Below are 26,432 nucleotides of genomic sequence, written 5' to 3'. Positions count from 1 at the left end.
GACCCCCAGAGCATAGCCAAAACTAAAAAAAAATATGCCCACCCCAAACCCTATGCTCTGAGTCATCATTCTGGGAATGTGATGTGTGTGGCCGTCCCTAACCTGTTGCCTCAAATGCGCACCCCGCTCAGGTGGAGAGAGAGCGCTGCGCATTTGAGGCAACATAAAAAGTCCCCGATGATAGTGACTCAGTGACCTATGACCCATTTTTGAAAAAATACCCCCAGAGGTCTTCTCAGTTTTTTTTTTTTTTTTCCAGTTTTTTTGGGGCAATTTAGTGATTTATGGGGGTTATATTTTGGAATGTACTCTGGACTTGGTACATTGGTCAAATTATGGAAAATTAAAATGAAAAGGGAAAATTTAGGGCTCCATGGAAGTGTGATACTCCCTGAAGCAGCCTATGCAGAGGCCCGGATTATCTGGGCAAGTGTCACATTGGTACCTGGTGTCCCTCCGAATCCCCCTCCTGTAACACACTCTGCATTTTTTCTGGGATCGCCCCTTCTTTCCACTGTGGGGGATCTCACCTGGAAAGTGTTGGCCTGGGACGATCCTGGCGCCTATAACTCCAGACCCTTGGGAAGTCCGGCCTGCTCTTTCCCGGTCAGCAAAGATCAGGAACCTTAGGACTTCTTCTTGGTACTGAAGGAATGTCCCCGTGTTGCCAGCGTACTGGGATAGTACAAAAGCGTTGTACATGGCAACCTGTACCAAGAAGACCGCAACTTTTTTGTACCATGCCCGTGTTTTCCGCATGGCGTTATATGGCTTGAGGACTTGATCAGAGAGATCAACTCCCCCCATATACCGATTGTAGTCCAGAATACAATCGGGCTTGAGGACCGGTCCCGCGGTACCTCGCACAGGGACAGGGGTGCTGCCATTCCCATGAATAGTGGTGAGTATAAGGACATCCCTCTTATCCTTATACCTGACCAACAACAGGTTATCATGGGTCAGGGCACGGGACTCACCCTTGGGGATAGGCGTCTTAACAAAATTTAGAGGGAGGCCTCTCTGATTCTTCCGCACGGTCCCACAAGCGGACGTGGATCTGGCGGAAAGGGATTTGAACAGAGGGATGCTGGTATAAAAGTTGTCCACGTATACGTGGAAACCCTTATCCAGCAATGGGTGCATAAGGTCCCAAACGATTTTCCCGCTAACACCCAGAGTGGGGGAACAATCTGGGGGTTCAATACGGGAATCTCGTCCCTCATATACTCTAAACCTGCAAGTGTACCCGGAGGTACTCTCGCAGAGTTTATAGAGCTTCACGCCATACCGCGCCCGCTTTGAGGGAATATACTGGCGGAAGATGAGTCTCCCCTTAAAACTGATGAGAGACTCATCTACCGAGAGGTCCCTGAGCGGTACGTAGGCCTCCAAAAATTTGGCCCCAAAGTGATCGATGACCGGCCTCACTTTGTAAAGCCGGTCATGGGCGGGATCACCTCGGGGCGGACATGCCTCATTATCTGCATAATGCAGGCATTTCCGAATCGCCTCGTACCGCTTCCGTGTCATCGCCATACTGTAAAGCGGGGTCTGGTAGAGGACGTCCCCGCTCCAGTAATGACGGACACTTGTTTTTTTGTCCAGGCCCATATGCAGCGTGAGGCCCCAAAATGTCCTCATTTCCGCTGCATCAATGGCGCGCCATTCATTGGACCTGGCCAAAAAGGAATCGGGGTGGTGGGCAATGAACTGCTGGGCGTACAAGTTCGTTTGCTCCACCATTAGATTGACCAGGCTGTCACTGAAAAAAAACTTAAAAAAGTCCAGATCAGTGAACCCAGCCGTGTCAATCCGGATTCCTGAGTTGCCAACATACTCAGGAATCCGTGGCTGATAATCCTCTGGGGTGCCCCAGACAGGGTCAGCGGAAGGGGGCTCCACTGCACTTGTCTGGGGGGCCGGACTCCTATTACGAGCGGCATTGCCACTCGTACTAGTGTCGGCCACTGGGTCACTCTCATGGGGGGTGCGTGGCCTCGCCTGGCGGCGTCTCCGCCGCCGTACAGGGGACTCATCATCACTACTTGATGATGAGGAGGGCGATGAAGAACACAAAAAAGTTGGATCTTCATCGTCCTCACTGGCAGATTCGGAGTCGGAGGCTAAAAAAGCGTTAGCCTCCGCTACCGAAAATGCCCGGCGGGCCATCGCCTTTTTTATACGTTGGCGGGAGGGAGGGGGGGTGTGCGGGGGTGGGGAGGGGAAGTATGTACTGTGTGGTGCTTGGTGTAAAAAGTGTAATAATAGTAATATAAAAAAAAAGCTGTGGCCAAAAAAAAAAAAAATGGGGTGGCGCACGAAGCTCCCTGAACCCCTAATAGGACCCGGGGTAAGGGATCAGACCCTAATAGGACCCTGGGGGACCTATTAGGGGGTCAGGTGGGGGATTTAAAAAAAAAAAAAAAAAAAAAAAAGCTGCGGCCAAAATAAAAAAGGGGGTGGCACACGCAGCTCCCTGAACCCCTAATAGGACCCGGGGTCCGGGATCAGACCCTAATAGGACCCTTTGGGACCTATTAGGGGGTCAGGGGGAGGGGGGGGGTTCTTTTTTTTACTTTTTTTTAACTTTTTTTTAACTTTTATTACACTTTATTAATTATTTGCTCCTACCTGTCCCTGCACTCAGCTTTCCCTATTCTACGGCTCCTGAGGGGCTCCGGAGCTCTGAGGGGGGATCAACGGTCCTCTTCCTGCTGCTGTACCCGCTGACTGAACGAAAACAGCGGGTCCAGCAGCGGGAAGGGACCGTTAACCCCTCCTCTGCTGCGCTGCTATTGGCCGGACGATCGCCGGCCAATAGCAGCGTTGCTGGGGCGGTGACAGTATTGTCACCGCTCCCCAGCAACTGCAGGTGATTGGCGGTGTAATTGTACACCGCCGATCACCATTTATTTCCAGGTCATCGGGTCACAAGTGACCCGAATGACCCGAATCGCCGAAGATCGCTTGCGTGATTTCGCAAGCGATCTCCGGCGATCGCCGACATGCGGGGGTCCCGGGACCCCCCTCGGCATTTGCACGGCATGCCTGCTGAAGGATATCAGCAGACATGCCGTTCCGATCTCTGCCCTGTGCACGGCAGGGATCGTAAATCGCCAGGACGTACGGGGACGTCCTGGGTCCTTAAAGCCCAGGGTGCGATGACGTCCCCGTACGTCCTGGGTCCTTAAGAGGTTAAAGGGGGCTTTAAAAGGTTATGCCTCCTTTTAAATGTACACTATGTTTCAGCTGTATGGGGTTTCAGATCTCTGCTCGCGGTCTGTAATTGGAAACATTTATTATTTTAAGTAGTTTTAAAGCCTTGCATGGCCATAGAGCTGCATGGTTTATGTGATCATGTATGAGTTCATTTGTAACAAACATGTGTGAGGACATGAGCAGAACATCATTTGGACTGGTTTTCAGCCACTGAAAGTAAGTGAAGAATGTTTCCATTCACTGAGATCAAATGGATATAGAACGTGGAAATGTAACATAATGGAGAGTTGCTTACATTTTACCTAAAACAGAGAAATTAATTTATACCTATTTTTAAATCAGCAGGTGCCAGAACGTTTAAACAGATTTGTAAATGAATTACATTTTTAAAAATCCAAGCTTTCCATTACATATCAGCTTCTGTATGCCCTGGAGGAAGTTGTGGTGGTCTTTCTAATCTAACATAGGGCTCTCTGCTGCCATCTCTGTCCATGTCCAGAATTGTCCAGAGCAGACACAAATCCCCATAGTGAACTTTTCCTGCCAAAAAAGTTTTTGACATGGACAGAGGTGGCAGCAGAGAGCACGGTGTCTGATTGGAAATAAACAAGCCTCTACCCTTGACAAAGCCGGTTTTGGCCGGCAAAACATCAGGGAGGTTTTTTGTGTTGAATGTTTTAAATGCAGCATATGGAGATCCAACAACAATTAGAAAAGAACCAGTGTTGTAGTTAGGGATTCAACAATAGAGAAAAGCCTAGTGAAGCAAGAAATGTTTACTGTCCATAACAGAGTATAATATTTTCAACTTACAAATAGCATAATGCACTTTAGGGCTGTACCTTTCCCCATATGTTTATGATTTTGATTCACCATGTTTTAGCCCTTGGGAACTTATTTTTAATTGAAAGAATAAAAGTTAGTAATTTTAATTGGGGGATCCCTAGTCAAAGGAAACAGTCCTTGAGGGGCTTAGACCTGAAGGGAATTTGTGTAGCATTGTTTGTTCCCTGAGAACCACTCTGGGATATTTTTGCTTTGATTGAAAATAACTACATTGCTTTCTCCAGGGCATGCAGCAGCTGATATGTTTTTGATGGCTTGTATTTTTTTCAATAGTATTCATAAACAAATCTCTATAACTTTCTGGACCCAGTTCATTGGCAAACCATTTTTCCTCCTCTGGATTAGTCTTTAAATGATATCACAATTTAAACCCCTGCTGTACAACCACCTTTTGGGAAGACTGTCTTCTTATACGGATTGGATTTTGTTAGAAATTTTGTGTCCACCAGTGGCCATTTCCTTTGAGAAGACCCCTCCTTATAGAATACCACTTTTCAGTGGCTTTCCACAATGGAGACAGGACCCAGTATACCAAGCATTACTGTCTTATTTCCTTCTGCTCTGATATGCTCGCCCAAATCATGAATATTCATGGAGAACCCTTCCCCATTGAAGCACTCTGTGGGCAGGCATATTGGAGCAGAGGTGATGCATGCATGAATGCTGGATATGCCAGCTCCCACTTCCATTGTGCAAAGCCATCGATTAACTTATTCTCCGGAACCTGACAACAGATCCAGGTGAAACCTCATTGTAATCTGGTGCACCCGCATTATGACCATGTGTATTGGGTTTAATGCAGGTGAATGGCTGTTTTTGCTTTATGAAGGTTTACTGTATATACTTGACCTTCATTTCTTTTGTTCTCTTGCAGGTTCGATAAGATGGTTAGTGGAATGTACATGGGTGAAATTGTGCGTCAAATACTGATTAAACTGGCTAATAAAGGGCTATTGTTTGGTGGCAAACCAACCTCTCAACTACTTGCTAAAGAAGCAATACAAACCAAAGACATATCAGAAATTGAGAAGTACGTGTTCTAAGAGTTCAACAATCAGTTATTTATGTCTATTTTCATTCCAGAACTTCAAATTGGTCTATCGCCAAGCTAATCTTCAGCGTTTCAGGGGATTTCGTGTGCTTTATGTCTTTGATATTTTTTGTAAAATTGTTTTTTATTTTTTTTGTGCAGTGACAAATCTGGTTTAACAAAGGCTAAAGCTCTTTTGATTTCACTGGGATTTAATCCGACTGAACGAGACTGTGCAAGGGTAAAAAGTGTCTGCAGTGCGGTGTCCACAAGATCTGCAAAGTTGTGTGCTGCTGGACTTGCTGCAGTTTTCAACTGCATTAAGAATAATCATCATGACCCAATGGGACGTATCACAGTGGGGGTGGACGGTTCTGTTTATAAAACAAACCCGAAGTAAGATGCTAAAAAGTCTATGTAGAAGTGTTTTTTGTTTATGGTTTTCTCTTTGTTCACATTTGTGCTAGTACTCTGCTCTCTCATAGGTGCTGAAAAACAATAGTGGTGGAGTATAAGTTATGATGTACACAAACAGTGCCTAACATACCTCATTGACCTTTCATATCACCTTACCATTGTGGTGTTCGGTGTTTTTCTAAAAATAGTGCTGAATGCTTGAAGAGGTACTTCCATCTCAACTACCACAATTTAACTTGTAGGGAAATACAAGTTTAAATAGTACTGTATTTCAAATAGATTAATTTAGTAAATATCATCCTTCGCCTTGCCTAGGTTACAGACCACCAGGTAGTAAGGGTAGTCTGTGTATTTGTGTATTTAAATATGCCCTACAAGCTTAGAGTACCTGTCACCAAACTAAACTTTTAATATATTGTTCCTTATGTTATTACACTGTTATATATTCAGAATGCAGTGTACAGCACTACAGATGGCATGTATAGTATGTACGCCAATGGTTCTTGGATCTTAATTTAAAACCTTTAAACAAACATGTCCAAATACCCACATTTCTTCCGTCCTTCACTATCGCTTCAGAACCGGAACAGTCCCACTTTGACTATATTTTTTGTGATTGATGAAATACAAATACAATCTGTATTCTTGGACTATGTTCCAGGTTTGGTGAACATCTCAGTCAGGCCCTGAAGGAGTTGGCTCCAGACTGTCAAATTAAGTTTCTAGTGTCTGAGGATGGAAGTGGAAAAGGCACAGCTATAGTAACCGCTGTAGCACAACGTCTTGCTGAACAAAGATGCTTAATCGATAAAATCCTGGAACCTCTTATTATGACCGAGGCAAAACTAGGAGAGGTAGAAAAACGCATGAGAATTGAAATGGAAAGGGGTCTTCGGAAACTGACACAACCGGACGCTATTGTAAAGATGCTTCCCACGTTTGTGCGTGCTACACCAAATGGGACAGGTAAATACTGAAGGAAAATTCAGATAAGTTTATGGCATACATTGCTGCAGATCTTAAAGCAAATTTTCATCTATTTTAGAACGTGGAGAGTTTCTAGCACTTGACTTAGGAGGGACCAATTTTCGGGTTTTATATACCCATGTGGGCATAAGAAGTGAGGGAGGAGTACAAATGAAAAGCAAGACTTTTGCCTTGTCCACTGAAATAATCCAAGGGACTGGAGAAGAGGTATGTCTTCATGCTTATGTCTTGCTTTAAATGACAATTTGTCAGATTGAATTACTTAAAGGGAATCTGTCTGGATAACTGTTATGGTAGAAAAGGAAACTGCACCCTTTCTGATCCATGACAACTGGCCAGATTTTTGTCTCTTTATTTCTTGGCCAATTATCAAGGAGGCGGAGCTGAGCTGGTTATTTACCACAGCCTGGCTTGCTGTCTCGCTCACCCTCACCTCCCAGCCCCACCTCTTAGACACCTGGCTGAAAAAAGGTGATTTTTATAATTCTGGCAACAAACATCAGCTCCAGGAAAGGTAGTTTGCTTTTGTACCCATACAGCTATCCTACAGTGTCTGCAGCTCTCTGTAGCAAATACTACAGATTCTCTTGGATTTTCCTTGGAAGTTGGATTTATTAATGCATTCTAAATGTTTGTTAATGCCATTATAGCAGAAGGGACTTTTTTGGTAGTACTGTATACAGACTAAATATTTTAGCTTTTGATTTAACTATGGTTTCCCAGTCTAAAATGGTCTCAAATTTGGGTTAAGTGTTTGCAACCATCTTATTTACAAACTAGCAGTCGAACATTGCCGAGTTGTCATGGAAAGGGTCAGTTCCCCTTTTTATGACAACTGGGAAATTCTGGATTGTACATTAGAAACCAGAAGCACCCTAAATTAATAATAATGAATAATAATAATAATAAAATGTATTAAAAATAAGTCACATCACATATATTGGGGCTTCCTGAAATCAGTATTGGAGAAACTTTCTGTTCCTATTGGCATGATTACTGCAATAGTGGCTCTGTATACGACCCCCTCGGCAAACGTTTTTGTAGGAGGAACATTATTCAGAAACTTCCCTATCACCAATGGGACACGACAGGGTTGCCCTCTGTCTCTGCTTATATTTGCACTAGTGATGGAGCCTTTGACGCAAACCATTAGAGATTTGGCGAATATAGAGGGCATCCCAATTGGTCCGAGGGATCATCAAATAGGGCTCTTTGCAGACTATGTGATCCTTTCAGTTACCAGTCCTATCTGTTCGCTGGAAGCCATTATGGATTATCTAGAGCAATTTAGCAGGGTGAGCTATTATAATCTTAACACTTTGAAAACCATAGCTCTCCCTATTTATCTTCTGGGGGAGATTAAAGGTTTATTAGAATTAAAATTCTCCCTTACTTGGGCAAAGGATTCCCTTACATACTTGGGAATAAAACTGACAGTGTTACCATCTCGTTTCCTTTTTTAAAATATTGATTGACTTAACACCCAGTTAAAACAGGATATACGTAGATAGCTCAGATTACCATTATCTTGGATGGGGCATGTAGCCGTGAGTAAAATGGTTGTCTTGTCCAAAATATCTATATTTTCAATAATCTCCCTCTGAAAATCCCTATTAAAACAATAAAGAAAATAATCTCTTCTCTTTAAAATATATCTAGGAAAGTTAAACCTGCTAGAATAACCTCTGAAATGTTGTATTTACCCATGGCTAAGGGAGGACTGGGATGCCCAAACCTATTAAAATACTGCCAATCAATTCTTTTAACTTACATAGAGAAACTTTGGCATAATGAATCCTCTTTACATTGAGTGGAGGCTGAGGCATATCTTGATGGTACAAAACTAATAATAAAAACGTAATTGTGGGCATGCACCCTCCAAAAGCAAACAAGCATTTCTTTGAGCCCTACATACTTGGGAAGTATGGAGGTTTGGTTTAGGATCATCTCAAGTCCCATTTTGGTTTTAAATCAATGTGCTAGTCTGCCGCTGGAGGTAATTCAGCATCTTCTATTGGAGTCTGACTTCACGGATTGGGTGAGGAGGGGGATTAAAACCCTGGGAGATATCAGCAAGGCTGGAATATTAATCCCCATTGCAGATACCTGTAGTAGATATAACGTTTCTAACAGGATTTTTTTTTTAAATATCTGCAACTTCGACACATCATTTTGTCTATTACATGGGAGGGAAATCACACCCCTTCCCTATCAATTGCACTTTTTGAACTCTAGTGGAGGTAAACTAAGTATCTCAAACTCCTATAAAGCTTTACAAGATATACCTCCCCATTAAGACTAAAATTTCAGGAACAGTGGGCAAGAGAATTGGGAAAAGATATTACTTCAGAGAGGTGGGATCGCAAATACTCTCTGACTTTAACGTATCCCCTTGTGTAACCGACTTTGAATGCTCATGCAAACTGTTATATCGTACATATTTGACTCCAGCCTGACTAGCGAGGTTTTACTCTGAAACATCAGCATTATGTTGGAGATGCGGCAATAAAGAGGGTTCCATGGTACATATCTGGAGGGATTTCTCTAATGTGCGACCTCTGTGGGAGACGGTGCATGCGTTATTACATAACTTAGTACCTGAAAGACTGAAATGGGGCCTTACTATCATTGGGATTGGATAGCTTAGCACCGTTGAGCCAGACAATAGTTTTCCATACACTATCGGTTACTTGTATTGGTATAGCAAGGGAATGGAAATCAACTGAGATATACCGTCATTTAAGGAAAAAGTTATTTTTCTTAAATGTGTGTATGCAATGGAACTATTGAGGTTAGAGAGAATAGGAAACTTGGGCAAACATAGCCGAAGCTATATAGAGGAATATTTTAATAAAAAAAAAACTTGTGGAATTAGGGTAATGTGAGAATGGTGGAAACAACCAGGTTAACTTATAATAGTATTAAAGCTAAGCATAGTATATGTATTGGTGGATTGAAGCTCTCAAAATAGAGCCTGTAATAGTAGATATGCAATTGTTCCTTGTTTGTTTTGTCGTTACTTTTTCTTTTTTTTTATGAAAGCTTGTATGTTTGATTGTATGCTACTAAAAGATAATATATATATCTATCTATCTCTATCTCAACGTGTGTGTGTGTATGTGTGTATGTTCCAGCATCACGTCCAAACGGCTAAAGATATTAACATGAAACTTGGCACACATGTTACTTATATGTCAACAACAAACATAGGATAGGTGATTTAACCCTTACTCACCCCCATTTTCCAGGGGCGGGGTTTATGTTTAAAGTCCCATACATGTCAATGGGAAATATATGTTACTGCATAACTTCCAAACGGCTGGAGATATTTCGATAATACTTGGTCACATGTTAATTATATGTCCATTTAAAATATAGGATAGTTAATTTAACCCTTAACTACCCCCATTTGTGAGGGTCGGGGGTTTTGTTTAAAGTCCCATGCAAATCAATAGGAAATGTATGTTCCCACATAACTTCCGTATGGCTGGAGATATTTCAATACCTGGTACACATATTACGGGCCGGGATAGGGGTTCGGGATAGGGGTTCGGGATAGGGGTTCGGGATAGGGGTTCGGGATAGGGGTTCGGGATAGGGGTTCGGGATAGGGGTTCGGGATAGGGGTTCGGGATAGGGGTTCGGGATAGGGGTTCGGGATAGGGGTTCGGGATAGGGGTTCGGGATAGGGGTTCGGGATAGGGGTTCGAGATAGGGGTTCGAGATAGGGGTTCGAGATATGGGGTCGGGATATGGGGTCGGGATAGGGGTTCGAGATATGGGGTCGGGATATGACAACAATATATGAGGATGGGATATGAAGTCAAAAGCTTCTTCCTTTGTTCATTTTCCTCCACAACAAGGATTAGGAAGGAAAAACCGGGCAACGCCGGGTACTCAGCTAGTACAATTATAAAACAGAAAAAGTCACATGACTTAAAAAGGTGTATTTGTAATTAGGGATGCACCGATATATCGGCGGCCGATACATATCGGCCGAAAATAGCTATTTCGGCAAAATGCAGAAGCAACAAAAAATGTGCCGATAATGACCCACCTCCCCTGCCCGCCCACAGCACAAGTTACAAACACTGCCAGTGGCTGAGGCACTCGGGGGGGGTGCAGGGGGGGGCCGGCCGCACCGGGCGCAACATCTGGGGGGGGGGGGTGTGACGCGCTCTCCGGGATAGGAATACTTCTTTTTCTGTGCCCGGGCCGGCTCCCGTGTGTGGCTGCAGGCGTGGCCGGCCAGAGCATATAAAAACTAATATACTGTTTACTAAAAACCAGGGGGCCTCCAGCTGTTGTGAAACTACATCTCCCAGCATGCCCGGACTGGCAAAGTCTGTCCGGGCATGCTGGGAGTTGTAGTTTCACAACAGCTGGAGGCCCCCTGGTTTTTAGTATACAGTATATTACTTTTTATATGCTCTGGCCGGCCCCCGCCTGCAGCCACACACGGGAGCCGGCCCGGGCACATAAAAAGAAGTATTCCTAATCCTATCCCGGACATCCCTGTGTCCCGAAAAATCTTTTCGGGACATATGGATGTCCGCCGGTCACTCACCATTCCCCGGCGTCCTCCTGCGATCCTCCTTCGGGCCTTCGCTTCTCCGCCTCTATGGTCGTACGCACGGGACGTCACTGACGTCCCGTGCGTACAACCATAGAGACGCAGGAGGACCGCAGGATCGTCGCAGGAGAGTGCGCGCTGGCTGGGGCCTGTTAAGTGACCGTGTCATCTTCTTCAGTGTTCCGGTCACAGCTCCTCCGGTCCCGGCACCTACTGCTATGGTCCATGGGCCATAGCAGTAGATGTGACCCCGGGCCGGAGGAGCGGTGACCGAAACACTGTGGGGGCAGCAGTACAGACATACAGCCTCCAGCCGTACACTGTATATGACTGGAAGCTGTATGTCTGTGGGGTGGAGGGAAGCTGCCTACTATTGTGGGGGGGGGGGGGGAAGCTGCCTACTATTGTGGGGGAACTGCTGACCTAATGTGGGGGGGAGCTGCCTACAAATGTGGGGGAGCTGCCTAATATTGTTGGGGGGAGCTGCCTAATATTGTTGGGTGGAGCTGCCTAATATTGTTGGGGGAGCTGCCTGATATTGTGGGGGGGGGGGAGCTGCCTAATATTGTGGGGGGAGCTGCCTAATATTGTGGGGGGAGCTGCCTAATATTGTGGGGGGGAGCTGCCTAATATTGTTGGGGGGGAGCTGCCTGATATTGTTGGGGGGGAGCTGCCTGATATTGTTGGGGGGGAGCTGCCTGATATTGTTGGGGGGGAGCTGCCTGATATTGTTGGGGGGGAGCTGCCTGATATTGTTGGGGGGAGCTGCCTGATATTGTTGGGGGGAGCTGCCTGATATTGTGGGGGGGAGCTGCCTGATATTGTGTGGGAACTGCCTACTATTGTTGGGGGGAGCTGCCTACTATTGTGGGGAACCTGCCTACTATTGTGGGGGAAATGCTGACCTAATGTGGGGAACCTGCCTACTGTTGAGGGGGAGCTGCCTACTATTGTGGGGGAGCTGCCTACTATTGTGGGGGAACTGCTGACCTAATGTGGGGGAACTCCCGACCTAATTTGGGGAGCTGGCAATCTAATGTGGGGGAATCTAATCTAATCTAATGAGCGGAGCGCTGCATTTTACCAGAAGACGGGGAGAAGTCATTTTCGGTATCGGTTTCGGCCGGACATTTTTTTTTTAAATTTCGGTTTCGGTTCTGAAATTTCCATTTCGGTGCGCCTCTATTTGTAATATAACACAAACAAGAGGACTTTTTTTTTGTCCCTCTGGCACCTTTGTCTCTGTGCATTGGTAGTGTGCTAGAAAGTATGGTTAAGGGCACTTGTAATGGCCATAGAGGGAAAGGATGATCTGGATTCATGAAATATTCCTCAATAAAATGAAAGTGTTTTTTTTTTTTTTTTTTTACAGAATGTTCTTCCAGCTAGGTAGAGGACAAAATTGGGGAATTACTACATATTTTGAGGCATTGATGTGGTGAGGGTGTGATGAGGGCAGATGGAATTACCCTAGGGGCAGATGGCATTAACCCCTTGTGTTTGTGACGCCAGGGGGTGGTTTATCCTCTACACCACCCGAAGGTATACCGCTGGTTCATGGGCTAGGCACGGTGGCAAACAATGACTCCGACGCAAAGTTACAGTACAACGGCAGCTTTTAGGAATCAGACAGGTGTAACAGTCTATACAGCTTGGCTAGGCCCAAGGAGGTGACCAGTGATTTCAGAGACCTCAGGGCTCACTGGGACTTGTAGTGGACTTGGACAATTTTCTGCAGGGCCATGCTGACTTGACACAGATTTATCATGACTGACTGACTTGACTGGGATTGACTAGACAGACTTCACCCCATTTGTAGCCTACCAGGCTGCGTGGTAGACTTAGGCCTCCTCAGGACACCAGACACTCTCTCCAGACTTGACCTCACTGCAACTCGGCTAAGCAGGGAAAGAGACTGAGCTAGCTCCTCCCAGGGCTTATATGGGAGAGACTCAGGAGACGTCCCATAGGTCACTCTGTAGGTCACATGGTCACTGGTACCTTCCTTGGATTCAACACATAGCAATGTTACTTAAAGGTACATAACAATAGATGTACATTACAATACATAACATAGGCACTGCTTAACTAGTTAGGGCACATAAGTAAAGGGGGGGGGGGGACTAGGAGTCACTGAATGGAGTCTGCCTGACAGGGGTGCAACTCCTGTACTGGGCCACCACATTGAATTCTTGTATGAAGAGCAATATTCTGCATCAAAGTAGTTCCCACTTTCTCTTAGAGCAGGCAACAGATCAGCTGTAATGGAGTCTTGTTGAGAACCTTTGCCGGCCATACCATTGGATTAAAGAAAAGCTTTACCAATTTTTGCTCTTTGGCTAGATGCATTGTCATCCTGGAAATAACTTTCTAAAAAATGTGTATTTATGAAAGGTTTTAATATTTCAACATTCAAACTCATATCATAAATGGTTGGGGAAATCTGACTGTTTTCTTAAGGCAGTCAGTGGTTTATATTTCATTAAAACTGCTTCAGACACAATCTTTAGAATAATCTCCTGAAATTCGCTTTCATCTGCTTCTCCACACTACATGATTCACTCTCCATTCTCTTTAAGGCAATTTTAACCATATTTTAGGTGTTCTGGTGTTTGTTTGGCTTTTCTTTATGTAAATCCCATTTCATTCAGCTGATTTCTTTTAGCACTGTCACAAACACGGTCTCCTTTTTCTGCTTGTGTTACTTCATTTTTTGTTGTGCATTTTCTATTTTTAAGGCATACTGCTTTTAAGTTTTTTCTATACTTTCATCATTTAAAATCTTTCTAGGTCTATGTATAAGTTTTCCTTTTTAAAGCTTTCCAATTTTGTTTATACCTACATTAAATTTTACACACAGCTGAATGGGAACAACCAACATCACAATGCTGGCTTTCAATCTTGAAATCCTTTCCATTGTTTTCAATAGACAATTCTTGTTAGGGATGTTTTTCTCAGTTTCCACAGTACACAGCTTCATAAGGTCTATCAGCACTTTTCTTTTTTTACCAGCTGATTTAGATATATTTATGTGCTGATATTTGTTTTAGAAATGGGAATTCTAGTAAGATGATATTTTTTTTTCTAAACTTTGAGTTATTACTCCGCCTTCAGTAGAGAAAAAAAAAACATAATTTTCTTTCATTTGTTTGAAATGGGTTTCATGAATCTTTTCACAGCAAAACCAAAAATTAATGCATCACATGAGGTATAACAATATTATTTTCACAGCACTCTACAATCTCTGTTCATTAAAATCTCCAAATGTTATTAAATAATCACTTAATCATTTAATCTTTCTCAGTGTGCACGAATGAACAACAGTGTCTGCATGCCCTCCGGTTTGTGACATCTTGTGTTAATAATGGGGGGGGGGGGGGGGATTGGTCAGGCTGTATATTTACTGATGGGTAGCGATGTGTTACTACAGTTCAGCAGGACTATTAGAGGATATTTTCTATACACATTGCAGCCAATCTGCATCCAATACATGAATACACAAATGCTAATTATTTCCCAGAGTGCAATGATGTATAAACCAGATACATGCACATTAAGAACCAGTTTGAATAAAACAAGATGCTCATAGAAGAGGTTTCCAAGCTTTCATTTTTTGACCCAATATGGAATATACTGGTCATATACACACAAGTACGGTCATTGACATTGATACATGATAAAAATAAAAAATCCTTGCTTGTACTGGTGCATTGAACCCATAACACATGAGTTAAATATCCCTCCTTTTTAAATGTCAATAAACCCCTCTTCCCTGTGTATTGGGTACACCCTTATCCCCTACTTAGTCTTATATCCTTGTCTTTGCTTCTATCACCACATCCCTAATAGTGGTAAAAAGGGCCATATTTTACCATATTACCCTAAGTATTAAAATAGATGTAATCAATAAGCGGACACTCCTGACCCCTGCGTGCCATCAAAAATGATCCAGCTCCTATCTGACGGATGCTGGTATCACATGGCTGGTATCACATGCTAGTGATGTGCCCTTTTAAAAAAAAGTACTTAATTATTTGCTTATTGATGACCATGTTTAATTTTATACTAAGCTGCCAAGCTTTTATCACCATAATTAGGGGAAAGGGGTAAACCTAATGACATGGTGAAAAAGGGTTTAGGGACATTGGGGATATTTAAACCAGTATGGGGTGTGATTTCCATGCACCACAAGCATTTGGTGAGGGGTCAGGATCCTGTCCTGAGGGGATCTTAAATTTGTTCTCCACCAGGCTACCTTTTATAAACTGCTCTAAAGGTTGTCCCTTGATGAACCCCAACATTTATTGGGAAATGCATTGGGACATTTTTGGAACAGTTATTTTCGTAATAATATACATTGAACAAAATGTCTTTGATGTGCTCTGTAGGCAGGACTGAGATAGGGGTAAACTAGGAATTGTCTTCCAGTGTATCAAATACCTTATTTTAGTGTATATATGACCAGCATAACCATAAGGGGTCATTAAAATGGAAGATAGAAGATGTTTACTGTGAGGATTTTGGTTTATTGACACATACAGTATGATGGTGGTGGCGGCGGCTCTTGAGATTTTAATGGAGGTTGTAGAGTGTAGATTTTTGTGAAGAACATTCCCCGGCTAATAAACATTATTATGGATCATATGATTGTTGTATACTTACTATGGTTTAAACAAGCTGTGTGATCTTCTAACTATGGTGATAGGATGCTGGTTTGGGCTTTGCCATGGTGCCAGATCTCATGTTCACCACTGGTTATTTTCATAAAAACAAAATAAATTGAAGCCTGATGGGCCTGTGCATTTGCCGGTCTGTAGAAGTGTTCTTTGAAACTACGTTGGCTTTCTTTTGTTTCTCATCTCAGCTCTTTGATCACATTGTGGATTGCATCACAGAATTTCAAAAAGAAAACAACCTTCAAGGGAAAAGATTGCCCTTGGGTTTTACATTCTCCTTTCCCTGTAAGCAGAACAGTTTAGATCAGGTAAGTGACCTAAGAAATATATCAGTGCTCCTAAACCATATATACAGTACTGGAATTCTACAGTTGTTTCTCTCACCTAAATAGGGTATCCTGATTTCTTGGACAAAGGGTTTCAGTGCTTCGGGATGTGTGGGCGAGGATGTGGTCAGGCTTCTCAGAGAAGCGGCTATCAGGAAACAGGTATTTGCATTTTGATGTATGCATTCTGTGTTAATTGACTTTTTTTTTCCACCCCTTTTGTGATTATTTTTGATCCATGTTTTGCAGAACTCTGACTTTTATGTTATAGCTCTAGTCAATGATACTGTGGGAACAATGATGTCCTGTGGATATGATGATCCAGCTTGTGAAGTAGGCCTGATAGTAGGTAAGATACACCACAGTTTCCATTTTTATTCATTATTTTAGGGTGTATGACCACAGACTTTTTTTTTTTTTTTTTAAGCTATGCTCAGAAAGGGGTGCTACTGAGACACCTGAATATTAGCATTCAGAGAGTCTGTTGTCAATATCATTTACCACTGAATTCCTTGATGCCAGTATTTGTGATGCTTTCTGCTGCTGCAAACATTCAAATGGTTCCTGGGAGCCATGTATGGCACCTGAGCCACAGATTGAAGAACATTGTCCTAAACAATATGAAAATGGCCCCAACCAAGTTTCTTGTACAGTAGTTCAAACTTCTAATCTAAGATTTTTTTTCAAAGTTGCTGAGCACTAAACACAGTTTTTTGCACTAAATAATATGGCCAAGTTTGGTGTCTATATTTGTAATCCATTACTTCCTGCTGTAAAGGAGTAGTTGCCCAAATTATCATCTAAAGTCACTAGGAGGCAAGTAATACAATGGTCACATAATAGTTTATTTTTTATTTTTTTAATTAAAAATAACCTTGTGTAATCCTCTATTCACTTGGGCTGACAATAAGGTTACACATCCTTCGGAAATAGCTCAGTGCAACATACCCCCACTGCTCTTTTCTGCAGACTATCAAGAAAAAATCCTATTCTCTTCCAACAGACTAACAGGAATGTAGGCCAGAAGGTGGACATTCAAAGGGAGATTTATCAAAACCTGTGTAAAAACCAATCAGATTCCTTCTTTCATTTTTAAAAAGGCCTCTGTGAAATAAAAGAAGCAATCTTATTGGTTACTATGGGCAACTAGTCAACTTTCCCTCCTGGATAGGTTTTGATAAATCTCCCCCTCAGTGCCTGCTCTGCTAAAGTTTATTGTAGGCTTAATGTCCTGTTTAGTAGATTATTATAGAATATATATTGTTCAATATTGCTACAATATTCTGAAATACATTCCCCTTGTCTTACAGGTACAGGGACCAATGCTTGCTATATGGAGGAAATGAAAAATGTGGAGCTGCTGGATGGAGCTGAAGGACAAATGTGTATTAATATGGAATGGGGAGCATTTGGAGACAATGGCTGCTTGAATGATATCACTACTACCTTTGATCAAGATGTTGACAAGAACTCTATTAATCCTGGAAAACAAAGGTCATCGTCATTTTAACTATATGTAAAAGGGCCCTGTATACTATTAACTGTCTAAACAGCAAAAGTAGTTGTGACTCCACTATTAGTAGTTTGAGTATTTAACCATTGGGAAGCAATGAAGAGTGTGGTCCAGCATGTGGGCTGCTGAATCTCACTGGGGGGCACTTACTAAGATGTATGTGTTTAGTTCATTTTTTTTTTTTTTTTTTGCTTGTTATTTTTAATTTATTACATGGTCGCAGGGCAATTTTGTGGAGGATACACATTTTCTGAAATTTCACTCTTCACATACACCAAAAAGCTATGCTAGGTCTTGGCTGGTGTAGAATTGCGCCTTATTGGGGGGTTTTGTGACTTTTTTTCATTAACTTCACAAGACTAACCCTTTTTAAAAAAAAGGTGTAAATCAAAAAGGCACAAAAAATAGCCTGAGGCACAGGCTTTGCCTAAATAGAGACAAATCTAAACACAAAAACAGCTCTAAAGGCAATGATAAATGCCCCTAACTGTTCTTTAGCACTACCTGACTTTGGATTCTAACTGGCCACTGCTTGTACCTATTGAACCAGAAGTCTAAACTACACTATAACCATATTAAAGATATAAAAGAATTAGTCTGCGCAAAATGTTTTGCACAAAAAAATTACACAAAGTAGAGATTCCCTTAAAGCTACCAGTAAAACTAACCTGATACCGTTTCTTCTTCAGATATGAGAAGATGATCAGTGGAATGTACTTGGGAGAGATTGTGCGGAAAGTTCTAATAAAACTTACTCAAGAAAAAGTTTTATTTGGTGGCAACATCTCTGAGAAACTTAATACAAGTGGTCTCTTTCCTACAAAGTTCTTGTCAAACATTGAAAGGTATGGCACTCTTACTCCATTTTTTAACCCTTAAGGACCATGCCCATTTTCACCATAAAGGGGTTGTTCGCTGCCCTGCAGTTAGGTGCTCCGCTCAGAGCGTCCGGAAGTTCATTACTCCGAACGCTGTGTGCGGGCTTCCGTGTTCGCGGCCGCCGGGCGTGACGTCTCGCCAAGCCCCTTCGTGACGTCTCGCCCGCCCCCTTGTGACATCACGCCCGCCCCCTCTACCAAAGTCTATGGGAAGGGGGCGCGACCGGGGAACTTCCGGACGCTGTGAGCGGAGCTCCGAACTGCAGGGCAGCGCACAACCCCTTTTTAAAGACCAGGCCAATTTTATTTTTGCATTTTTTAGTTTTTTCCTTCTCGCCTTCTAAAATTAATAACTCCATCTATATTTCCATCTACAGACCCATATAAGGGCTTGTTCTTTATGTGACCATTTGTACTTTGTAATGAAACCTCTCATTTTAACATAAAATGTACGGCGAACACAAAAAAAATTTTTTAGGGAGAAAATGTAAATGAAAACCACAATTTTGCACATTTTGGAGGGTTTCGTTTTCGCACTGTACTGTAAAAATGAAGTGTTCTTTATTCTGTGGGTCAATACGATTAAAATGATACCCATGGCTAGATACTTTTATATTTTTGTACCCCTTAAAAAATCTAAAATCACCCTATTTTGACCACTTATAACTTTCATTTTTCCGTATATAGGGCGGTATGAGGGCTCATTTTTGCACCATCATCTGTACCTTTTTATCTATACCACATTTGCATACATCAAACTTTTAGATAATTTATAAATTTTTGGGGGAATAAAATATAATTTTTTTTACTTTTAAGCCATTCACCGTACAGGATCATTAACATTATATTTTGATAGTTCGGACGCTTACGCATGCGGTGATACCAAATATGTTGATTAAAAAAAAATTACGCTTTTTGGGGGTAAAATGGGAAAAACTGTCAATTTTCATTTTTATTGGGGGAGAGGATTTGTCACTTTTTTTTTTTTTTTTTTACTTTTTTCAACTTTTTTTTTAACACTTTTTTTTTTATGTCCCCATAGGGGACTATCTATAGCAATCATTTGATTGCTAATACTGTTCAGTGCTATGCATAGAGCATAGCACTAATCCGTATCATCGGCTATCTCCTGCTCTGGTCTGCTCGATCTCAAACCATAGCAGGAGATGCCGGGAGACAGACTGAGGCAGGTGAGGGGACTTCCGTCAGCCATTACAGATGATCGGATTGCCCTGGCAGCGAAGCGGGGGATCTGATCATCTATTTTAACATACGCATTGCCGCAGATGCTGTGATCTGTACGGTCCCCTGCCGTGTATGATGAGAGCACCACTCCAATGCTCGCGGTCATACACAGGATGTAAATGCACGTCCTGGTGCACAAAGTACAGCCAAACCGTACCTTACAAAATTTTATATAAAAAAAAAAAAGGATTTTTTGGGATCGCCAATGTCCAAAAGATAATAAACACCTGCAAAAATGCCAAAGTTAAAACCCACATGTCATTTTTCTTGGCGTTTTTTATACTCCCATAGACTTCTAGAGGAGAAAAACACCACTATTTCAGGGGAAAAAATGCCATAGGCTCAACATGCTGCGACTTTGCAAAACTGCCAAGGAGCTAAAAAATGCAAAAAAAAGTGAAAAACGCCAAAAGGATAAAAAAAAATTATGCCAAACTGAAAAACGCAAAATGGAAAAAGAATTTTGCGATTTCTCATTGATTTACATCTAACTTCTGGCCGCAACGTTTTTTCAATGAAAAAATGGCATGGGGGCAGTTTTGGCATTTTTTTTGGGGGGGGGGGGGGGGAGAAACACACACACAAAAAACAAGTGGAAACTTTGCCTAAGGGTGATAGTCTTTCAAAACTGGTTTACCTTTAAAGTGAGTTTTCCAAGGAATGGCACTAAAATAGATGAAATGTGGTGGGTGTCCACTGGGAGATATGTATGATAATGGGAAGCAATAGTGAGAACCCCAGGAGCTAGTCATCAAGAGAACTGTCAGTGTGCCTTTTTTGGCAGAGTATATTTTATATATGGGTTATCCATAGACCTGGACATCCATTTTAGAACATACAACATTTTTTTAGGCTTTTGTGAATTTTTTTTAATTTTACTTCAACAATTCAAGAATTGGTGTGAGTTCATGACAGATTAAAAATGTTCACACAATCGAAGTAAAAAGAATCACTGTGCCCTATTCTTAGGCTGGTTTTACATTACAATTATGCCCTCCTTGGCAGAAAAACATCGGCAACCTGTCAAAATGGAAGGCCATTGTATATGTGCAGGAACCGATATGTTCCCGATTGAGTTCAGCAAATGTAAGCTATTGATAACTTTAGGGTCATTTATCGGATGTATACATGGTTATACGCCATGCTTTTGAGTCAAAACAAATAGAAATAAAATTGTCAACATACTGTCTAGGCAACAAGACAGCTTGAACATCTCTATTTTGTGTATGTTTGTGTGTTGTGGAATGATGTATAGAATATATAAAAATTTCATTTGTCACCATAGGTTTACTCTAAAACATAAGAATTAGTTCTTTCCATGATGGCATGTTAACATATTTCTGATTAGTTGCCTGGTCTGAATATAGCCATGTTGAGGTTGTTGACTTTCTGCAAATTGTGCCTGAGCTTATACAGACTTCTAGAAATTTTCATGGGTGTCTGTTCTTCGTAGTGATACCCTTGGCTTACTGCAAGTTCGTGCCATTCTAACTGAGTTAGGCCTGAAGAGCACATGCGATGATACGGTGCTGGTGAAGGAGGTTTGTTGCACAGTGTCAAGAAGAGCAGCTCAACTGTGTGCTTCGGGCATTGCTGCTGTAGTACAGAAGATCAGAGAGAACAGGAGTCTTGAGCATCTCAAAATCACTGTTGGAGTGGATGGAACCCTGTACAAGCTACATCCTCAGTAAGTAAATGGATATGTTCATTACTTTTTGGAACCAGCATATAGTGTGACTATAAAGGAAAATGAATATCTATTAATACAGATATATAACTCAACGTATGTGTGTATGTTCCAGCATAACTTCTGAACAGACTGGAGATATTTCCATTAAACTTGTTTTTTTATATGTCAAATAAAAATGTAGTATAGTTGTAATCGCATCACTCTTGGGCTGTGGACCTGCCACCAGACCAGAATCATGGTACAGTATGGTTTAACTGTTTGGCAGGCAGGCTAGGAGAATAGTTAGTGGTGGGACAGGGACATGGAATGGTGCAGGACGGGGAGGGAAGATTTATTGAGGGCTGAGAGAAGACCTAAGTGCAGAGGCAGGAAGAGGGAATGGCAGTGCTGAAGTGCTATGGGAGTAAGAAGCCTATTACTGCTGGGGCTTCATGAATCATGAACAGTTCCAATATGGCTGCTGTACCAGCCAAATATTCTCTTCAGCAGACTGTGAAAGCTGGATTGTAGGGAATACATATTGTAGGGATCACAGTACTTCTTTTCCTAGTCTACCGAAGAGAATATCTGTCTGGTGAAGCAGCCAAATAGAAATCTGTGTTTCTCAGGTAACACCAGGTGCTTTATCGTAAACTTACATATCTGAATCTTGTTTTAGTATATTTTGTAATGTGGCCATCTGAAACGAACAGGTTTACTGGCCCTTACTTTCACATTGGTTACTAGATCATGCACATTCAGCTGACATTTATGGTTTTCTGCAGCTCATTTATTGACTTTGCAGTGTAGACTTGAACAGGTTTAGCAGAGGCAGATATTTGATGGCTGCTCTATTGTACTCACAGAGGCCTCAATAAGTTTGGATAGCAACACCATATCACAGATTAGGCTTTGTTGTATCTCATCTGCCACTCACTGGTCTCTGTGGATAGGCGGCTATACTCTTCTTGATGTCTCTAATAGTCTCTTGAACTTTCTCTGAGACTGTCCCATTCGCTTTAGTTACTATTAAGGTGGTGCATACTGCTGCATTCTTTATTTTGACTGTACAGAAAGGAAGTATTTATCTCACATATAGCAACCATCAGAAAAGCTTAAAACATGGCTACAAGTTTACTCTGGCGTCAGAGATTATAGTGCTAATAATTTGTCATATTCTCCAAGTTAATGGAGCCATGCAGCTCTGCTGATGAGACTCTACTATACTCAGTTCTTCTATGTACAGTACATCACTAAGGATGGTGGCTGTTGGCACGTAACGGGCTTAGCTATATAGTTTTATATCTGAATATTCACTGTAATCCATAGTTTTCTGAAATGGGTTATTTATAGTCCAATTCTTAGCTGAAATGTAAAACTGACATTTATATTGCTGTGCTTGGAGCTTGGCTTGACTGTAGAAGTGAAATTATTTAGCGGTCCTCAGAGAACAATGAGTCAACTCTCTATCTAGATGTTGTGACTTGTAGACTTGGAGTTCAGTTGCTAAAAGTTGTACAGATAACGGTTATTTTTGTTTACTTGTCATTTCATAATGTACAGCACATTTGTTTTGAGAAACATGTGCAATGAGTTTTCCCAGTTCTGCTCAAGGAATCTCTTGTTAGTATTATGAAATGTGTGAAAATTCACTTTTAGGATTTATTTAGCATTTCTGTAATTCTCCAGTGATATCATTCCTATGAGCCACACTGGATGCATTGGCTTAAAGTGTACCTGTTATTTTTTGTAGATAAAAAAACTGCTGGGTTTTGTTAGATTAACTCTTACAGCAGTGGTGATTTTGGAGCTTTCACTGCCGTAATTGAGCCCCTGAAAACCCCATTCATGGTGCACAGCTATTTCTCATTATTTTAATTTTAGGGGACAGGACTAGATCTGGACTGTTTGGCAGTAGTACTCATAGGCACTTCCTAGCCAAGTAAAGCACAACCTCCCCCCCACTTTCTTGCTTTGTCGGTCTGTCTCTCTGTCTGTCCCCTCGGTCTGTGTCTCTTTTCTGTGCAGAGCAGATGCTAAACCCCATCCATACTTTTTTTTTTTTTTGCTTTGTCTTGTTTTTGTCTCTGTTACTACAGACAGAAATCCCAGACAACAGGCAGTGGACAGCACCAAAAAAGGATCCGCCTAGTGACCAAGATTTTAAAAGCTATTTTTTTTTCTGGGAAAACAATTTATTTTGATACATTTCAGTTATTTACAAATATGTTGGGAATCACATTTGCTATCAAATGATGGGACATTTTTTTGAAACAGTGCCCCTATTAGCAAATCTGTAGGCTACCTAATGTTTGTTATACCACACCAGGTGTATGGTGTTGGCTCCCCACCTGCCATCACCCAATTTAGAATATTTATTTAACAACATATTTCTTGTTATAGCTTTGCAGCAGTGGTTATGAAGACTGTGAAGATGCTGGCCCCAGAATGTGAGGTTACCTTCCGTCTTTCTGAAGATGGCTCTGGAAAAGGGGCAGCTTTAATAACTGCAGTCGCCTGCCGTGTTGCTGGTACCGAGCCACTGCCAGCGTAACAAAGACCAAATAGTAACAAGCCTAAGTACTTGTCTTCTGCTAAACAATATTGTCTGTCTTTTTTCTATTTATATTGATTGTTGCTGTAATATTTGTAAAAAAATTAAAAGTTTTGCATAGAGAGTGTCTGTACGCATGTTTTTTTCTGATCTATTCTAACATGAGCTTGATATGAATCCTGGATACTTGGCACAAATTTAAAAAAATAAATGGAATGAGAGCCTGTCATGGAAAAATTTCTGTTACCATGATGATTTAATAACTACACAGAGAGGAATAATATGATTGTGTAAAAAAAAAAAAAGACCCCAAATAACTTGTACACACCTATGCCCTGTAAGTGCTGTACACACCACTGCCCTGTAGGTTTCTCATATTTAACTATATAATATATTTAATTAGAAGACACTCCGCTGGAAAGGATGTCCAGCACTCATGGAGTAACAAAGTAAAAATTTCTGTTTATTGATACACGATTGAAATATACCGTACATCTAGATGGAGCAAACACGTTAAACTGACGCTTTTCATGGACTTTCTCAAAGTTGAACTACACTGCTCAAAAAAATATATGGAACACTTAAACAACACAATGTAACTCCAAGTCAATCACACTTCTGTGAAATCACACTGTTCACTCAGGAAGCAACACTGACAATCAATTTCACATGTTGTTGTGCAAATGGAACAGACAACAGGTGGAAATTATAGGTAATTAGCAAGACACCCCAATAAAGGAGTTGTTCTGCAGGTGGTGATCACAGACCACTTCTCAGTTCCTATGCCTCCTGGCTAATGTTTTGGTCACTTTTGAATGCTGGCAGTGCTTTCACTCTAGTGGTATCATGAGACTGAGTCTGCAACCCACACAAGTGACTCAGGTAGTGCAGATCATCCAAGATGGCACATCAATGCGAGCTGTGTCAAGAAGGTTTGCTGTGTCTGTCAGCGTAGTGTCAAAAGTCGGGGGTCATCTTATATGCCGGGTGCTGCACTCGTCCGGGACGCCCGGGGTATGGATTATCCATACCCCGGGTGTCCCGGCCGAGATTATCTTCCCCCGTCACATTCGGGACATTCCTGTGTCCCGCAAGATCTTTTTGGGACACAAGGATGTCCCGGTTACCGTTCTGCGGCCCTGCGTTAACTTTAAAAATGCAGGGGCCACCGGGAGGTACCGCATGCAGGGACATCACTGACGTCCCGTGCATGCGCCCATAGCGTCAGCAGAGCGGAGTAGAGCAGCGAGGATGCTTAGGCATGGTAAGTTACTAGCACGTCATCTTCGTGGTTTGAGCACTGAAGTGGGGCTGTACACAGACATACAGCCTCCAGCCATACACTGTATATGGCTGAAAGCTGTATGTCTGTGGGGGGAACTACAACCTAATGTGGAGGAAACTGTACTGCCTACCTAATGTAGGGGAACTACAACCTAATGTGGGGGAACTATAACCTAATGTGGGGGAAACTATACTGCCAACCTAATGTGGGGGAACTATACCGCCAACCTAATGTGAGGGGAAACAATACTGCCAACCTAAGGTGAGGGGGAAACAATAGCATTGAAAATTAGAGATGTCACGAATTGTTCGCCGGCGAACAGTTCCCGGTGAATTTAGCATGTTCGCATCGCCGGACGAACATATGTGAAGTTCGATCCGCCCCCTATACTTTAACATTGCAGTAAACTTTGACCCTGTGAGTCAGAGTCAGCAGACACATTACAGCCAATCAGCAGCAGTCCCTCCCTTCCAGACCCTCCTACCTCTTGCACGGACGCCATTTTACCCTTATTCAGCATGCTGCAGGCTTAGGAAGTGGAGGGTCAGAGAAGCTGCTCCTGCTGTATAGGGAAAGCGATAGCTAGGTTGCTGCTAGGTGGTGTATTCAGGGTCCAGTTTACTTTTAAAGCACTAGTATAACATCTGCTTTAAGGACAGCACCCAAAAAAAGCCCTTTTTAGGGCTGAAAGATATCAGTCCGTGTGTCTTGCAACAGCTGGAGGCACCCTGGTTGAGAGGGAACCGCTGGTTAAAAGGGGTACTCCAGTATAAAATGGAAGTTCCTTCAAGCAACTAACTACTACAGTATTCAAAGGGCAGAAATATATCAGTCCATGTGTTTTGCAACAGCTGGAGGCACCCTGGTTGGGGACCACTGCTTAAAAGGGGAACTCCGCTGGCAAGCTTTTTTGCTCATTGTCACACTAGTGCAAATCACATTTGGTGTGACAGTTGTGCAAATAAAAGAATAAAAAAAATTTTTTTGGCTGTTAAATAAAACCAATCGTCACTGTCAGTTCACGTCACAGTTGCCAGTTTTTTTTGCCTGCAGGGCAAATTGTCACCCTAGTGCAAATCACATTAGGTGTGACAGTTGTGCAAATTTAAAAAAAAATACCTTTTTTGGCTGTTAAATAAAACCAGTTGTCACTGTCAGTTCACGTCAGTTACCAGTTTTTTTTGCCTGCAGGGCAAATTGTGTCACCCTAGTGC

General features: G+C 42.2%; 1 protein-coding gene across 2 annotated transcripts in view; it reads left to right on the top strand.

Moving 5' to 3' along the window:
• LOC130367028 (hexokinase-2-like) overlaps positions 1 to 24,051 on the top strand; it is a 95,059-nt gene extending 71,008 nt beyond the window's left edge. For both annotated transcript variants that reach the window (XM_056569411.1, XM_056569410.1), the window contains exons 9-19: positions 4,940 to 5,095; positions 5,258 to 5,491; positions 6,174 to 6,478; positions 6,558 to 6,706; positions 15,937 to 16,056; positions 16,141 to 16,236; positions 16,324 to 16,423; positions 17,385 to 17,568; positions 18,277 to 18,432; positions 21,164 to 21,397; positions 23,783 to 24,051. In XM_056569411.1, coding sequence (XP_056425386.1) covers positions 4,940 to 5,095; positions 5,258 to 5,491; positions 6,174 to 6,478; positions 6,558 to 6,706; positions 15,937 to 16,056; positions 16,141 to 16,236; positions 16,324 to 16,423; positions 17,385 to 17,568; positions 18,277 to 18,432; positions 21,164 to 21,397; positions 23,783 to 23,933 — 1,885 coding nt within the window. In that variant the 3' untranslated portion in view covers positions 23,934 to 24,051. The remainder of the gene's footprint in view (positions 1 to 4,939; positions 5,096 to 5,257; positions 5,492 to 6,173; positions 6,479 to 6,557; positions 6,707 to 15,936; positions 16,057 to 16,140; positions 16,237 to 16,323; positions 16,424 to 17,384; positions 17,569 to 18,276; positions 18,433 to 21,163; positions 21,398 to 23,782) is intronic.
• The last annotated feature ends 2,381 nt before the right edge of the window (positions 24,052 to 26,432 follow it).

Source organism: Hyla sarda, chromosome 4, assembly GCF_029499605.1.
Source record: "Hyla sarda isolate aHylSar1 chromosome 4, aHylSar1.hap1, whole genome shotgun sequence".
NCBI lineage: Eukaryota > Metazoa > Chordata > Amphibia > Anura > Hylidae > Hyla > Hyla sarda.
The sequence above is the reverse complement of the archived record's forward strand: the minus strand, read 5'-3'. Positions and strand labels throughout refer to the sequence as shown.